The sequence below is a fragment of the Hetaerina americana genome, unplaced genomic scaffold, assembly GCF_022747635.1.
Source record: "Hetaerina americana unplaced genomic scaffold, ioHetAmer1.1.p SCAF_1, whole genome shotgun sequence".
NCBI lineage: Eukaryota > Metazoa > Arthropoda > Insecta > Odonata > Calopterygidae > Hetaerina > Hetaerina americana.
In genome coordinates this window covers 70,658,937-70,674,862 of record NW_027286069.1, presented here as the reverse complement: position 1 = coordinate 70,674,862, position 15,926 = coordinate 70,658,937, and the positions used below count along the sequence as shown (strand labels likewise).

The 15,926-nt window shown below is 37.7% G+C and overlaps 1 protein-coding gene across 1 annotated transcript; it reads left to right on the top strand.

The window, feature by feature from the left end:
- The first annotated feature begins 2,255 nt into the window (after nt 1-2,255).
- On the top strand, nt 2,256-6,476 carry LOC139686013 (hemolymph lipopolysaccharide-binding protein-like). The gene is made up of 3 exons (XM_071583113.1): nt 2,256-2,595; nt 2,709-2,960; nt 5,612-6,476. The coding sequence occupies exons 1-3, from the start codon at nt 2,325-2,327 to the stop codon at nt 5,782-5,784; spliced, it is 696 nt and encodes a 231-aa protein (XP_071439214.1). The 5' UTR covers nt 2,256-2,324; the 3' UTR covers nt 5,785-6,476.
- Nucleotides 6,477-15,926: the final 9,450 nt, after the last annotated feature.

Sequence of the window (15,926 nt, the reverse complement as noted above, 5' to 3'; positions counted from 1 at the left end):
TGAACACTTAAACACACATCAGATATCTCCTTGGTTTATTAACTCATGGAATAGGCAGGTCACTCATTGCACTTGAGTGACCTGCCTATTCCTGGTGTTGATATAATCATGCATGCCATTGATATAATCATTGTATCATAGTAATAAGGCATCAGTCCCAATCGTCTTTTATGAATAAATAACAGCTATTGAAAGTTTATTAGACTAACATTCATCCCGTATACTAGTTGAGCATTTCATTTGTTTCTGAATACCTCTCTCGTTTGAGGATAAAACTCATTATTCAATTCTACAATCGGCGTAGTATCTTCTTTTATGTATTATTGGGAATATTTATCACGGTCCAAAATTGTAATAATAATTATGAGGAAGTGCATTGCCGTCGCATATTGATTTCATAGTCGTACTGTTAAGAATTTTGATTAGTCTTGTCAAGTTGCCTAGCTACAAGGATTTTGAGGTTAGTACTTATGTAGGTAATATTTTGGCCAAATTTCAATGGTGAACCATTCATAAAACTTAGGTCGATAGTTATAACCAGCACCACATTTATGTCTTCAACACTAAATATAAGCCCTACCTCAGAATTCCTAATTTTATGCCGATATTTTGAATAAATGCAATGGAATTATTACTTTTTCGCTCAATATTTCTAATAATACACCCCCTTCCTCTCCGCCCTACCATCTCTCCCTCACCCACATTGCTACGCCTCCCCTCGCTTCCCTCCCCCCGCTAACTTGATTGATTACTCACTTGACATCGAACAGCGCTTCCGTACTGTCGTCTCCTTGCTGTCAAGCACTTGACTCTCCCTGTTGATGGTCCCCAGCTGACCGAAATAACGTTATTGGAGCATTTTGAGTTTCTTATTATTGGCCATAGAAATTAACCCGACTTCATATTCATTGCTTTAGTTTTCAATTTTATTTTTGTTCATAGCCTATCATGGACTGTGGCTAGACCCTCGTTCTAAAAATTTTGCGATTTCGAATATTTTTAAGTTCCATAAACTACCGCATCATCTCCAAATAAATTATATTTCCTGAGTTTCATGACCGTATCTTTATCAGTTCTATAAAGAATAAATGAAAAAGGTCACAGGTAATCCCCTAATAAACATCATATTCAACTCATTTTCATAGTCAAACGTAGTGCCATAATGATTTACTCGGTGTCAAAAGTATACTTGGGTGTTCCCTACTTTTCTTAAAGTCACTTTTGTCCTTTTTTTCGGAACTCAAGGGAATATCATCCTAATTCCTCCGACTTACCTATCACCCTTACTTTTTTGGATGGCACGAACACTGTCGTGTAGCTTGGACAAAGTTAACGGAAAAGCTTTAACAGATTTAACGGATTTTCTATGAACTTTTGCAAATTAAATTTTAATTTAACAAAAACCTATACCACCAAACCACCGGCGTCAACCAGCAGGTCGGTTGGATTGCTTAGAATAGAGCTCACCTAATGCTAAACCCAAAAACGTTTTCAATTTTCAAATCAGGATACAGACGACAGTACTTTTACTCGTGTCGCCTAGGGTATCCCAGGAAGTTCTGGACCTCGAAAAATCCCACAGCTCGGGTGAAGTGGGGTTGTCTAGAGGCATAACTCAGGATTGAACCACGGTCAAAAGCCCAGAGCTCCCCCAACTCGACTACCATGCCCCCTTAAAAACATATCTGACATCTCATTAACATTTTCTCCCAAGGATCCACAATACCTGCCATTTCTAATATGGCCTAACTACAGTGAAGTAATACTTTTCAGCAATGAAACTATAACACGAAGTAACAAAATCTTACCACAAGTAGACAGATTTCTCAATTAGTTCTTCCCTTAGTCTCTATAATTTCATAGTGTTATCATTGGTTTAATTGTTGACTAGGCCATTTTTATGTCACTATTTTTACTTGCCTAGTTTGCTTTTTGAAAATGAATTATTCTCTTTCTTTTATAATGAATGTTTTTCACAACATTTCTACTTTCGTGACCCTTCGATTCTTTCAAAGGCCGTTTTCTCTCGATAAATTAAGGGCTCCATCAATGTCATTGGATCTCTACCGCTCTCCGACTGGTTACCATTCGAAGCCAGTGGGGCTTCCCACCGCAGACATTCTGTTCATATGTAGATTGGCTGAAGTGCTGTGACGTTTGAAGTCAAAAGTCAACACTCCCAAAACTACTGGATGGAGAAATCTTGATATAAATGAATTGCTGATGCCTTATATTCAGTCAGTGAACAGTGAACCTTTGGTAGGAGCTCTTCGGTGATTTTGCTATCAAGTTTTCTGTACGAGTTTTCAAATATATCTCAAGGGATGGAAAATCCGGCGATGCATTTTATTCTACTGCTGGTGTCGATATTTGTCATGGTGGGCGGTGAACCTGTGACTTGGAACGAACCGTTTTCTAATTGCACTATGGAATTCTCCATGTCAAGCAGGAAGAATGAAACCGGTCACTACGTGACTGATTTTTCGCTGTCCAAAACATCCACCAAGTTGCCGAAATATTGGAGGTTAAACTTGGAGCACAATACGATCGAGTCTGGCGGAATTCAGACGTTTCGTTTGCGTGGCCTAATAGTCGGTAAGTGAGGGTTGGTTATGTTTTCTGAACAGTTTTATCTGAATTGCTCTATTCGCGCTCTGAACTGATCTTTTTCTCTCCTAAATGTTTTTCGATTTCCTTCGCTGGCACAGCTCATCCGGCGGTACCTGCAGGTTATGAATTGTTCCATGGAATTGGGTACTACAGATTTCACAAAGAATTAAAATCGTTTGATGACGCTTCCGCCGTTTGTGCTGCCGAAGGCGGTCATCTCGCCATCATGAATTCCGAGGCTGAGCATCAAGTCATCAAAACTTTGTTCGGGCGACATCCGGAAGCAGGCGCCTGGGCGTTCGTTGGAGTTCATGACAGGCTGAAGGAGGGAGAATTTGTAACAATATTTGGTGAGTGACAAGGCTAAAGCACATTGTTTCAGCACTTTTTTGTAGAATAATATACAAGTTGTAAAATTCACAATAAATTTATTAACACGCTACCACCGGCTTCATCAAATAGGTGAAATCTTCAGGTACAAATTTTTTTTCAAGAATAATGACTTAAGCTGTATCCAAACTCGTCATTCAGGTACCTAAATCGCTCGATTTAGGTTGGGCTTGATTTGGTTGGACTTGAAGGCTGTCCAAACTCGTTAGACAGCGATAAGGCGCAAATTTAAGTTATTATTTCGGCCCCCGGATTTAGGACACAAGAAGTGTATCCTAAATACGCCATATTGCAACCCCACAATTCCAAGTGCTAGGAGCGAGACAACTAGCAGAAGAATAATCACCATGGCGGGAGTGTATTTAATTTATTGGTCACAATAACATTGGTTATTTCTTTGAGAGAGTACACTTTTACTCGTTGAAAAAACGAAGGCTTAATCAACGCAATGTGGGAAAAGGCGGATCATTCCTTGGGCAAGAGAATTTTGAAGGCTTCCACGTGAATGTATTTTAATTCTTGTAATAACCATATTTTATCAAGTTTTTAGATACAGATATTTAAAGTTAGAGGTAAGAACGTTTCACCACGTAAGCCTACAAAGTAATAAAACTGAAAAAAATTAAAAACGGCCGACGAAGACTAATTATAGGATAAATATTTAATTGATACTAAGGTTAACTTAAAAATATGAAAAATTTAGCAAGAAAAGTACGCATCAATATAAATGAACTACAATCGACACAAAGCATATCTTAAAACAATTTCTGACAAGAATTAATTACCGAAAAATTACCCTGGAGTGAAATATCATATGGCAAGGTAAAAGTTTTATAAGTATTGAAATATAATATTATCTAACATAATAATTTAAGCAAAATATAAAAACCGGATAATCTATATAGTAAAATTGAGTGGGATAAGAGAAAATGAATACGAAACTAGCACCAAAAATCGCCCAAGTTACTAAATTAAAAGAAATAACTGGAAAACTTTGATAAAAAGACTGGCGAATGAATTGTAAAGTGAACTCAGCATTGCGCAAAAACCATTACGCCGTTTTGCAACCACACACAAATGTTTGCAGAAGCTATCTCAAACACTAAGCTATTTACATTCAGGCATAATCTGTGTAGTCCTTATTCTTAAAATAATTTGGAACATGACTAGGTGTACATTATCTGGCTTTTGACCGTTTTTAAGACAATTGAGCTGTGGCAGGTACTACTCGACCGTCTTAAAGTAGCATTATATTTCCTTAAGTTTGCATGAAGTCTGTTTCATGTTTCTTCTGTTTTTCTACGATGCAACCTGTCCTTAACTCATATTCTACATTGTTTCTGCGGGATATGAAAATTCACTAGTACTCGAAGGGGTCTACAAAATGTGGTGTGAATGCATGAATCAAAATAATAATTGATTACTTTCCTATATGGCTAGGATATTGCACTTACTTTCAATTATTTATAAGTCAATAGGTAGAATTGGACTTTAATGTTTCTAGAGCAGAGGTGAAAACTCGTATTTAATTAAAAAACATTCATTGGCTAAGAATTTCCTCTCTGACCACCATTCTTACACAAAAATGGAAATAATGTACCTTTCTCGTTTTGGCTAATAGGATCAATCTCTGTACTTATGACAACTTTCTTTTGTTTAAATTCAATTAGCGTGGAGACTTATGAATAAAAAATATTTGATTGGGCATGAGTACATGGTGTCATTGGGTTAATCAAACTTCTCTTCTCCTCCACCCCCATCGTTGATTCTCCATTATTTTACTTAATTGATGTTGAATGCGGAATATTCTTACCTTTCATTTTCAGATGAAAGGATAATCATTCTGTTTACGCTCATTCACTCATGCATCCGAGTACATAACTACGGGCCAGCATTCCAGTTGGCCAGATATTCAGTCGACTCAGAAAATAATGTTGCTAATAGAATATGTTAGTAATAGTAAAATTATTCTTTTTGCACTCACACAATTGTCATTGTACTAGAGTGTGGGGCACTTTAAAGTAAACTAAGTGGGGCACTTTAAAGTAAACTTTAAAGTAAAATAAGACCCATGGAACCTCTGCCAGTTACATGAATTTTACATTGAAAATTCCCCTGGAAATGTTTTATTATGAATTTTGAAGTTGAAATGAACTGTGAGGTGAGCCAACTCTTCACCCACCTCTTCACCCGCCTCATCACCCAACCTAAAGAAAAAATGTTCCAGTTTAGTACAAGATATTTTCTCTTTACTATGTCCTACATTTATTGTCATACCAAAGTGGGGGTCCTTTAAATCAGTTCTAAGGAATTCTTAGTAATGCACATTTCAAGTTAAAATCCCACGGGAGTCAGTTAATATGATTTTTTTCATGGAATACTACTGTTTAACCAGCCTTAAAAAATATTCTACCTGTAGTCAAAATCTTAGCCATATTTGATCGAGCTCAATGAGCGAAATTTGTATTAAATTGCATTTTATTATTCCTGCTAATTACTGTAAATAATCATTAGTTCACATATTCATTATGAACGGGGGGAGCCCTTGGGCAAAAATTGTTGCTTGTTTGCAAGCAATTGAATGGGTTGATTTTTCCTGTTTTAATTTCAGGTCAACCACTTGCATCAACTGGATTTAACAAGTGGTTTAGTGCTCATGAACCAAACGGTGGAATAAGAGAAAACTGCTGTACTGTGGCGAATAATGGTCTTTTAAATGATGGATCATGTGATTCAAAGCTACCATTTTTCTGCGAGTATGATCTTTCGTGGACTGACATTTAAATCCTGGTGACTGAAAATGGATAAAACTAGGCTTATTCGTAATACTTTGGTTTTTGATATGTAATTTTGGTCCGATGTTCACACCTTTAAAAACATTTACTGATAGTAAAAACTTATACAGTATATTGAATTTTTGTAGGTTAGTTACATTCAAGAGGCATCAACAGAAGTAATCATTGAGGAGCTACCTATTAATTGGGTCATGAATGAGTCATTACAGACCATGTGCCTGGCACCCAAAACAGTCGGTAGTACTGCATAATGCGTTTGTCATTTTGAAATAGCTTCTTACGTGGCCCCATGCATCGAGAAAATTTGGTAAAAAGATGGAGAGGGAGAGAAATTATTTTTTACTTTGCATTAATTATTTGAGTTATCATGGACGTATTTGGGCTGCATAAAATCCTCTAAATAATTCATAATCAATCATAAATTTGAAACGAAATGGTCAAATACTAAATTTTTGCCGGTTATAACATAAGGAAAAGTCAACCATTTAGCCTGATTTTGTGTATCTCTCACTAAAATAATTTCTCTTTCCTTAGGGAAAGTAATGTCTAATGGCCCATCATTTTATTTTCATTCCCTTACTCCATTTTCTTCGACTAGCGAATTATGGTTCTTTATCTTTGTTTCTTTAATTTTTTATTTTGATTCTTGTTTATGTTCTGTAGCGAAAAAAAGAACAAAAAATAAAAGCCTCCCTATCTTTTATGCGAAGGATTTTTACACTCCTACTCTCTCTAACTCATTGCGGCCGGCCTGGAGGATGTAGATTTTTCAGAGGTAAGTATTACAAATCATAAAAATTGTTTCACTTCAGCTCTCACCATTCTCTTCCTTCACCACACCAGGCACTGTATTTGGGAGAACAATGCCCTTCGGAGGGCGTTAAGCAAGTTAAGTGGTAGATATTTGGAAACGCTTATTTGTGTCAATTAATCTTGTGGCGCAGAACACTTTTGTAACTTTTGAGCACTTGACGCGATCCCTCTCTCACGAGAAAATTAGACTAACAGCGTTGTTTACATTAATGCGTCTGCAGATCACAGCCGGTGGATCGGCGGCCTACAATGAAACGGGGAGCAAAAGAGAATTAAGCTGACATCACCACCCCGAGCCATCTGAGAGAACAGAGATAAAGAAGTGTTACTGGTGGTTTCAAGGAGAACCCACTAAGATATGCTTGAAACTAAGAGACAAGGGAGTTGAAGCAATGTACTTCCGTGGCTGATAGCTCTCTACTCGAGTGCTCTATTCATTCCAACGACGAACTTCATAGCATCAAGGTACGTAGCTTTATCATGTAATAAAGTTAGAATACCTCATCAAAAAATGTGACTAATTTTATTTTGGCTCATGAAGGGATATCATTAAATAAAATACTGAATAATCATTGATTCATTGGCTAAAATTAACACTTTCATCGTTACAACGTGAAAACAAAATCAGACTGAAGTCATAACGATTAGCAAAACTCTACCGTGAAGAGCACCCTGTTTTCTTCAGGTCCTGCGGACAACTTACGTCATTCCTCAATGGTACATTTCTGAGACTCGACTAATAAGACATGACCTGTCGCCCTATTTAACGAAAAACCCTCTTCAATTCCGCATGCTCTCTACCTTACTTCATTTCGTTCAACATACCTTTACCCTTTACCTTTACATCGCTTGCCTAACGTTCTCTAGCTATCACATTCTTCAAAATTCCATCGCCAATGGAAATTTTCCGAATCCTATTTTTCAGCCTCCAGATTTCTTCCAAAACTTTCCGTTCCATGTCTATAACCTCTTCATTTATTTTCCTCCTCATCAGTTTTATCTTTTCCATCCTTCTCCACAACCACATCTCAAAAATCTCAATCTACACCTATCATCTTGCTTCAACGGCCAAGTTTCCGCGCCGTGCAAAACCACGTTCCCTATCAAAGTTTCCATAAATATTTTTTTAGCAACCTTACTCAACATCCCTGTCATCCACTTTCACTCCTCTGAGAAAGGCTCTTCCTAACGCAATGTTTTCTTATTTCCTTACTCCTTTGACCATCTTGGTCCAAAACGCTTCCAAAGATAGGCAAACTCTTCCACCTGCTCTTGTTTAACCGTTGCCACCAGGAAAATCGCCTAATTGCAACGTAATTGTAAAATAATAAAATAAAATAAGTTTAAAGTCTCCATTTTAGGATTTAACTTAGCTCTTCTCAAGGTCCCCATAACATTTGTTTTGTTTACAATTATTCTCATTCTACTATACCTATCACACTGATTCACTAATGCACTCAACAATGATCGTGACTCTCTCGCTGACTGGCTAACTAAAGTTCCACCATCCTCAACTCTGATTTTTTTAATTGTCCAACATTAATTCCAATCCATAGTTCTTCAAATGTCTATTTTATCATTTCCTTCGCGTATATTCGTACATTGTAAAACAAGGGTGTTAATGAACTGCCCGGTCTTATATACACTGCCCATTCCGACTCTCCACCCGCCGCACACACCTATACCTATCTGTACGTAGTCTGGGACATGTACGGGTTAAGGATAAGATAGTAATCCATTCCTGGAAGTAGTTTTTATGGGAGGCGACCGACAGCTCAGGCCATTTGCGCCATCAGGAATGGACGTGAAAGGAAGGGTGGAGAGAAACCCGGCGTCGGCATTAGCCTCCTCTATTCAAAAGGTGCCAAGGGGTCTGCAGTTTAACGTCCCATCCGACAGACGTCGTACTCACTCAAAGTGCTCTCCACAAAGTACCTCAAATAGCGATCGGGATACTGCTGAAAAATATTTGTTGTTTCCTGGATTTGAACCCGGACCCTCTCGGTGGGAATCAGTACGTAAGTCACCGCACCATCCCGATCCCCTCCATCATTCATTCCTCCTATCCTAACTAATAGCCACGAGTACTCGTACTTTACAACATTCATTAATTCTACCCAATATAATCACCTTCCAATTATTGCGATGGCGTCACGCGAACTCTCCCATCTTAACTCCTCACTGTTCGACTCGTTAGTAATCATTAGCCCTCCTTTCCATCCTTCCATTTATGATCCTACCTTACTAAGTACTACCTTAGATACATTCGAAATCAAACTTATTGCCCTATAGCCCTCGGATACCTTTCCCAAAGGAATGGCAACTAATGCTGTTCTGACGAAGTCTTCCTGCCAAATTACATTCCCATTTCTTCATTCTCATTCATGTATTCTGCGATTTAACCCTTTAATACTCTTCCCTCCACGTTTTCCTAAACCCTTGATTAGTTTCGCGGGGACGCTTCCTATTCCCACGACCTTGTTTGATTTCAGTTCCCTTTGTGCACCATCTATACAGCAAGCAATTATACTTGGGCCTAAACTATCCCCATATACGTCATATTCTTTTAATATGCATAAGTGCTGACCTAATATCTTTATCACATAGCTGTTCTACCTGTATGTATTTTTTCCATCTCGCTTGAATATTTCCTGGATCGATTATTAACTTTCCGTCCGTATCTTTGATAGTGCGTCCGGATATCCCCTTCTTACTTCCTGGCAATACTTTGACGTTCCAGCAAAGTAAACTTGTTCATTCTTGTTCTATATATTCTCCATATCCTCGTACTATGTCCTCCAGTATGCTTCTTTTGGCCCTTTAGTTTATCGCCTTAGTTTATTTTTAGCCTCATTTTACATATTTCTTCCAAATTATATATATCTTCTTCCATTTTTTTTCTTTTTCTGTCATCTCATCATCTTATCAATAAATCATGGTTTCCTTGTCTTTTTTCTATTTACTGATTCTATAATTTTGTTGGCAACTTTTAATATCTATTTTTATAGATGTTTCCATCTTTTTCCTACTGCATCCATCTTCATGTTCTCAACCATAAAATGTTACCCTTACTCTTGGTACTCCATCCTTTTTGTCCCGGCTATCACCTCTACAGTATATTTCCTCAGAAATATTTCTTTTTTCATCTGACTCTACACTTGATTGACAATAATTATGACCTGAGTCCGCATTCAATCCTGGAAAACTGTGCATATTAACTCCACAGCTCTTAAATTTGTGCCTAACAATGATATATTATTATTATTATTTTGTCTACCGTTTGAGGTTGCCTTTGAATGGACACAGACTGAACACTGCTATATTTCTTAGCATCGTCTAAATAACAAGACAAAACTGACGACCGACACCACAATAAACTGTTCTTCAATCCTGCATACTTTGTATTTCCATTAATTTCATCCAAAATCACTTCCCTTTTCCTACCCCACCTCGCTTGCCTACCGTTCTCCCGTCTATCACAGTCTTCAGCATTCCATCACCAATCAAAGTGATCTGCATTCATCTTTCAAGCCTTATTTGCATTTATCGCAACAATGTTCTCTCTTTCCCCACCATGTATAGTACTTCTTCGTTTGATTTCCTATCCGTCCATTTTACCTTTTCCATTCTTCTCCACACTCTTCTCACACACACTTCACTTCCAATCCTCCAATCTACGCATGCCATCTTGTTTCAATGTCCAAGTTTCTGATTGCACTAAACATTTCTTTATCTCCGTACCTAACTTTCCTGTCATCATTTTCCTCCTTCTTCTTCAAGCTTGTTTGCCGTAACGCAATTCGTCCTTTATCCCTACTACTGAGGCAATCTTGATACAAGAGCATTCCAAGATATGATGAAAGAAGACAATTTGCTCTTCTAGATAGAATATTTTTATTACGACCTAGGTTTCGTTATAGCGTAGCATCTTCAGGTTACGCTTTGTTGTTAGGCCTGAAAGTGTGACATTTACTTCCAAGATACGCAAATTGTTCAACATGCTCTACTTTTTGCCCTCCAAAATTAACGTTTCAAACCATAATATAGTCTGGCTGATATCTCTCTCCCTGGGCATTTTCCTCATCTTTGCAGTGATTAGGCCTAGAGGTATTTATGAATTAAGCATTTTTCCTGCCGAACTCTATTGCTTTCTCTCCGAGGTCCTTGTTCCTAATCAGTAGTCTCCTGACTCGAATCCATTTCTCCCTTCGCCCACCACTGTGCTTCAGTCCCCCATCACCTTCAAATGTTTCCTTTCAGGAACACTCGCAATTATTTCCTCAAATTGATCTTATACACGGTCTATTCCTTCCTCCTTAGTTGTCAGCATATATACCTGAATAATTACCAACTTCTTTGTTTTAGTTTTCACCTCGACTATTAATATTCTATCACTCGCCTGCTCTATTGTTGACGTTCATGCAATTTCCATCGCTGAGACTTGGCTTAAGCCTCATATGCCTACCTCATCCATCGACATTCCTGGCTACAACTTCTATCGACATGATCGTATCGGCAAGGGTGGTGGAGGCGTAGGTGTCTACGTGAGAAAAGATCTCTCATTCAAAATTATATCAAAAAGTTCTTCCGTTTACTGCAAAAGACCCGAGTTTGCATTCTTAGAGATAACCTTCAACCTACAAAAAATTCTTTTAGGCATAGTTTACCGCCCACCCAAGATAGGTTATTTTTCCGACTTGGAAGAAGCATTATCTTCCCTCATTCCGAACTATGACCATGTTATTATTACTGGTGACTTCAATGCCAACTTTCTTTCCTCAACTCATGACTCTAAAACAATTACTAACTCTATGTCATCCCTCGGTCTTAGTATACTTCCCCTAGAACCTACCCATCATACATCTTCATCAGCCACTTGGCTTGATGCAATAATTACAGCCAACCCTGACAAAATCACAACATATGGGCAACTTTCTGCCCCAGGAATATCCATGCATGATGTGTTATTTTTAACATACTCAGTTAGATGTCCTAAATTTAAGCAGAAATTCATTCTTACTCGCGATTTCAAGTCCATAGATGACAAATACCTGGTATCCGATGCGGCTACCATTCCATGGCAGTCTATAGAATTCATCAACGACATAGATAAAAAAGTAGAACTATTTAATACGTTCTTAAATGATCTAGGAGACAAACATGCACCGTTTAGAAAAATCCGACTGTCCAAACCACGCTCCCCTTGGATAACAGATGAAATAAAATACTTGATGCGTAGGCGTGACGCAGTCTATAGCCTGTTTAAAAAACATAAAAACGAAAATGTATTCAATATCTACAAAAAACTGCGTAACAAAACTAAACAAGTCATTAGAAATTCCAAAATCAGATATGCCTTCCAAATATCTAAAGAGCCCCCGTCACATATTTGGAAAAGCTTGAAGTACCTTGGTGTCGGAAAAACTAAAAATCAACACTCCCTACCTGCTGACATTTCTCCAGACGACCTAAACCGTTTATTCACAACCCCACCGACGGAAATCGACTTTAATGCAAAAAATGAATACATATACAGTTTGCAAAATTCTGAACCAACTCCAGTTTCTGCTGGAAGCTCATTCAAAATTTCTCCCGTCACACAAGTGGAAGTCCTCCAGGCCCTCAAAAAAATCAAGTCCTCCTCAGATGGAGCTGACGGAATTTCAGCTATTCTCATACAAAAGTTACTTCCCATTGTACTTCCTGTTTTAACTCATATCTTTAATTGGTCTATTTTAACTGAAACATATTCCTCCCTCTGGAAACGTGCCCTCGTCCGTCCCATCCCCAAAAAATCCACACCCACTAACATTGCTGAATACAGACCAATCAGCATCTTGCCTCCTTTATCAAAAGCATTCGAGAGACTCATTCACGAACAAATTTCAAAGTTTCTGAATGAAAATAACTTACTTGATCCTCTACAATCTGGCTTTCGGTCCTCTCACAGCACAGCTACCGCTCTCCTTAAAATAACAGATGACATCCGACTATCCATGGATCGCAAAGAGGTGACAATAATGACTCTCCTAGACTTTACCAAAGCCTTCGACTCTATTGACAAAGATATTCTCTTAGCAAAACTTCAAAACCTGAATTTTTCTTCCTCGTCTTTACTGTGGATTCGCTCATACCTAAGTAACCGATTCCAAAGTGTCACTACACCTAATTCATCCTCTAACTGGCTTCAAATACACAGGGGTGTTCCACAAGGATCCATTCTTGGACCTTTGCTTTTTTCCCTGTATATAAACGATATTAGTAAATGCATTTTAAATTGCAATCATCACCTTTATGCCGATGATTTACAAATATATCACCATTCCCGCCTTCAAGACCTACCTACAATTATAAACGAAATTAATGCAGATCTGGCTGCTTTGTCACTATGGGGAATAAAAAATTTATTGAAAATAAACCCAATCAAAAGTCAGTCCATCATAATTGGATACCATAAAATACATTCTAAAATAAGTATTGATAAACTACCACCACTAAAATTGCAAGGATCTATCATACCATACCTAAGGACAGTAAATAATTTAGGCTTAACCATAAATGAAACATTATCTTGGACTGATCATGCAATTGCTATCTGCAGAAAAATTAACTCATCCCTGCATTCACTGAAAAGGTTAAAGCACATCGCTCCCCCCTCCTTAAAGATGCTTCTTGTGTCCACTCTTCTCATACCCCACTTTGATTACTGTGATGTAGTATACCAAGACCTTTCAGGCGAACTAAAAACCAAACTCCAGAAGACCCATAATTCCTTTGTGCGGTTCATATGTGATCTTAGGAAGTACGATCATATTTCCGACTCATTTAATAGAATATCCTGGTTAAAGCTAGAAGGCCGCAGGCATTTACATATTCTTTCACTTCTCTACGGAATACTTTCAAAGCACACACCTAAATATCTATACAAAAACTTCCTCTTCATCAACTCAATCCACAACAGAAATACCAGGGGTAATAACAAACTTCTTGTCCCACACCATCGCACGGAAATCTATCACAAATCTTTTCATGTTACAGCATGCCGTCTGTGGAACTCTCTCCCAGATGACATAAAAAACTCTTCATCAACAACAACATTTAGAAGAGCACTTCACAAGTTCATTTTCCTCAGGTACTTAACTTAACCAGTATCCCTCCGTCATTCCACTCAGCTGTTATACAGATCACTGTGTCTACTTTGTTTTTTACCCTGCTTTTTGTTTTGTCATCTCAAGCGGTAGGAGTTTGCATAATTATTTTTAGAAACATCACGCTTCTCATTACTCCGCATGTGTTGTCAATGTATTTAATTTCTCCAATTCCATTTCAGTAACTTAATAATATGTATACTCTGTAAAAATGATTGTTACAATGTACATGTATCTTTCCTCTAATTAATAGGGTTTTCGCAGGTTTTTCACACCCCCCTTCTCTTCGTGGGTGTTTTTCCTGCGTGGGTTTTTACTAGTTGAGCAATGCCACGCTCTCCCTAGCTTTTCCCACAAACCTCATTCTTTGCTTAGACTTTCCTCATTTTATTGTACTCTATCTTCACTGTCATTTAATTTGAGTATTTGAAGGAGTATTCTTAATTTATATATGTATATGTATGTATGTATGGGTGTGTATGTGCGTACTTATGTATGTATTTATGCATGTGTATGAATGCATGTATGTATGTTTTATGTGTGTATATGTATGTGTGTGTGGATATGTATGTATATGTGTATGTATGTGTATGCATATAGGTATATATGTGTGTGTATGTGTATGTATGTGTATGTGTGTGTCTATATATATGTATATACTTTTTTCTTTTCGATGTGCAAATTTGGATTAATGAATTTATGTCTATCTCTATGTGTTTATGTTTAGATTTGAATGTAACTGTAAGTTTAAATGGCTAATATAATATGTATATGACGATGGGTTAAATGGAAGAAGGGACCATTTGGTCTCAATTTCGCCCAAATAAAGACCACTATCTATCTATCTATCTATCTATGTTTACCGCTCTCCTTCAAACCTTTCTGTTCAATACTGTTACCACCCCTTGCTGGTTCTCTCCCTCTCACCGCTATATTGCTCCATTAGTATCGCTTCATTAGTCCTCACTATCCTTTCTTCTCACATTGCACAGGCCTAAAAGTGTATGTTTCCCTCCATTTCCCACTTTAAATTTTCTAATTTCCCATTCTCAAATTCGTCCTAACATTCCATGCTCGTATCCTAACTGGCATAGTCCTCTTCTGTTTTTTTCCATTTTTCTGCTGCTGTTGACTTTGCTTTGCAAGGATTTCACATTATGAATGCTGCGGAATCATAGCCACTTCCGCACCCAGGAACGTTACCTATTCATTTTGACAGTCTCTCGTCGTGACCAAGACTCATTTTCATAATATCGTGCATCAGAAAATCGTAGTTAATAGGAAAAGAGAAACTCCCGCCAGAAAAGACACAATTACAAGAGAAAATTGTCATAGTATTTTATAAAAAATCTTGAACTGATCATTAATCAATGCAGAATATTCTGACTGATTGCTCTCAAAACTAGCCCATTCTGGGACACGATGATGCTGGTATAAACGTACACTTTTGCTCTCATTCCAAAATTGAATTATAGTTTATTGATAGTGTATTATTATTTTCTTTAGATCATCCATGCCTGTTTATTTTATCCGTATGTTTAAAGTGATATCAAGAAGTAGGAAGCTGAATGAATTACATTTTCAATTAAGCTCCTAAAAGATTATTTGCACGGATATCCTTCCAGTATGATTCTGTGAATTAATTTTACCATCCCGATTTTCTTTTTATCCTGATTCCCACTTCGTCATCTTGACAGATATGGGTAAGAAAATCTTACCGCAGCTTCCAGCTATCTGACTTCCGTCATTACTTCAATTTCGTTATTTAATGCTGTTCATTTGTTTAATTGTTGGTTATGTCGTATTTTTATATAGTTCGCCTGAATGATATTGACTTTTACCCTTTCATACATCATAGAAAGTTTTCAAAAAAAAATCCGATGCTGCCTTTCCAACATTTTCCGAAGTTTCGCTTGATAAATTAAGGGGTCAGGCAATGTCGCCAGCACACTCCCATTTTCCTACTAGCTGCCATTGGAAGCCAGTAAGGCCTCTCGCTCCCGGCGTAATTCTGTACATACTTAGATTGCCTTAAGTGTTTGTGATTCGTCCCAATGACGTGTGAAATGAAATGTCACGCCTTCCCACTCTCCTGGATAAGGCACTCTTGTTTAAAAAAGGATTGCCCCAGCCTCGTGATTCAGTCAGTGAACTGGTACGCTGTGGAATC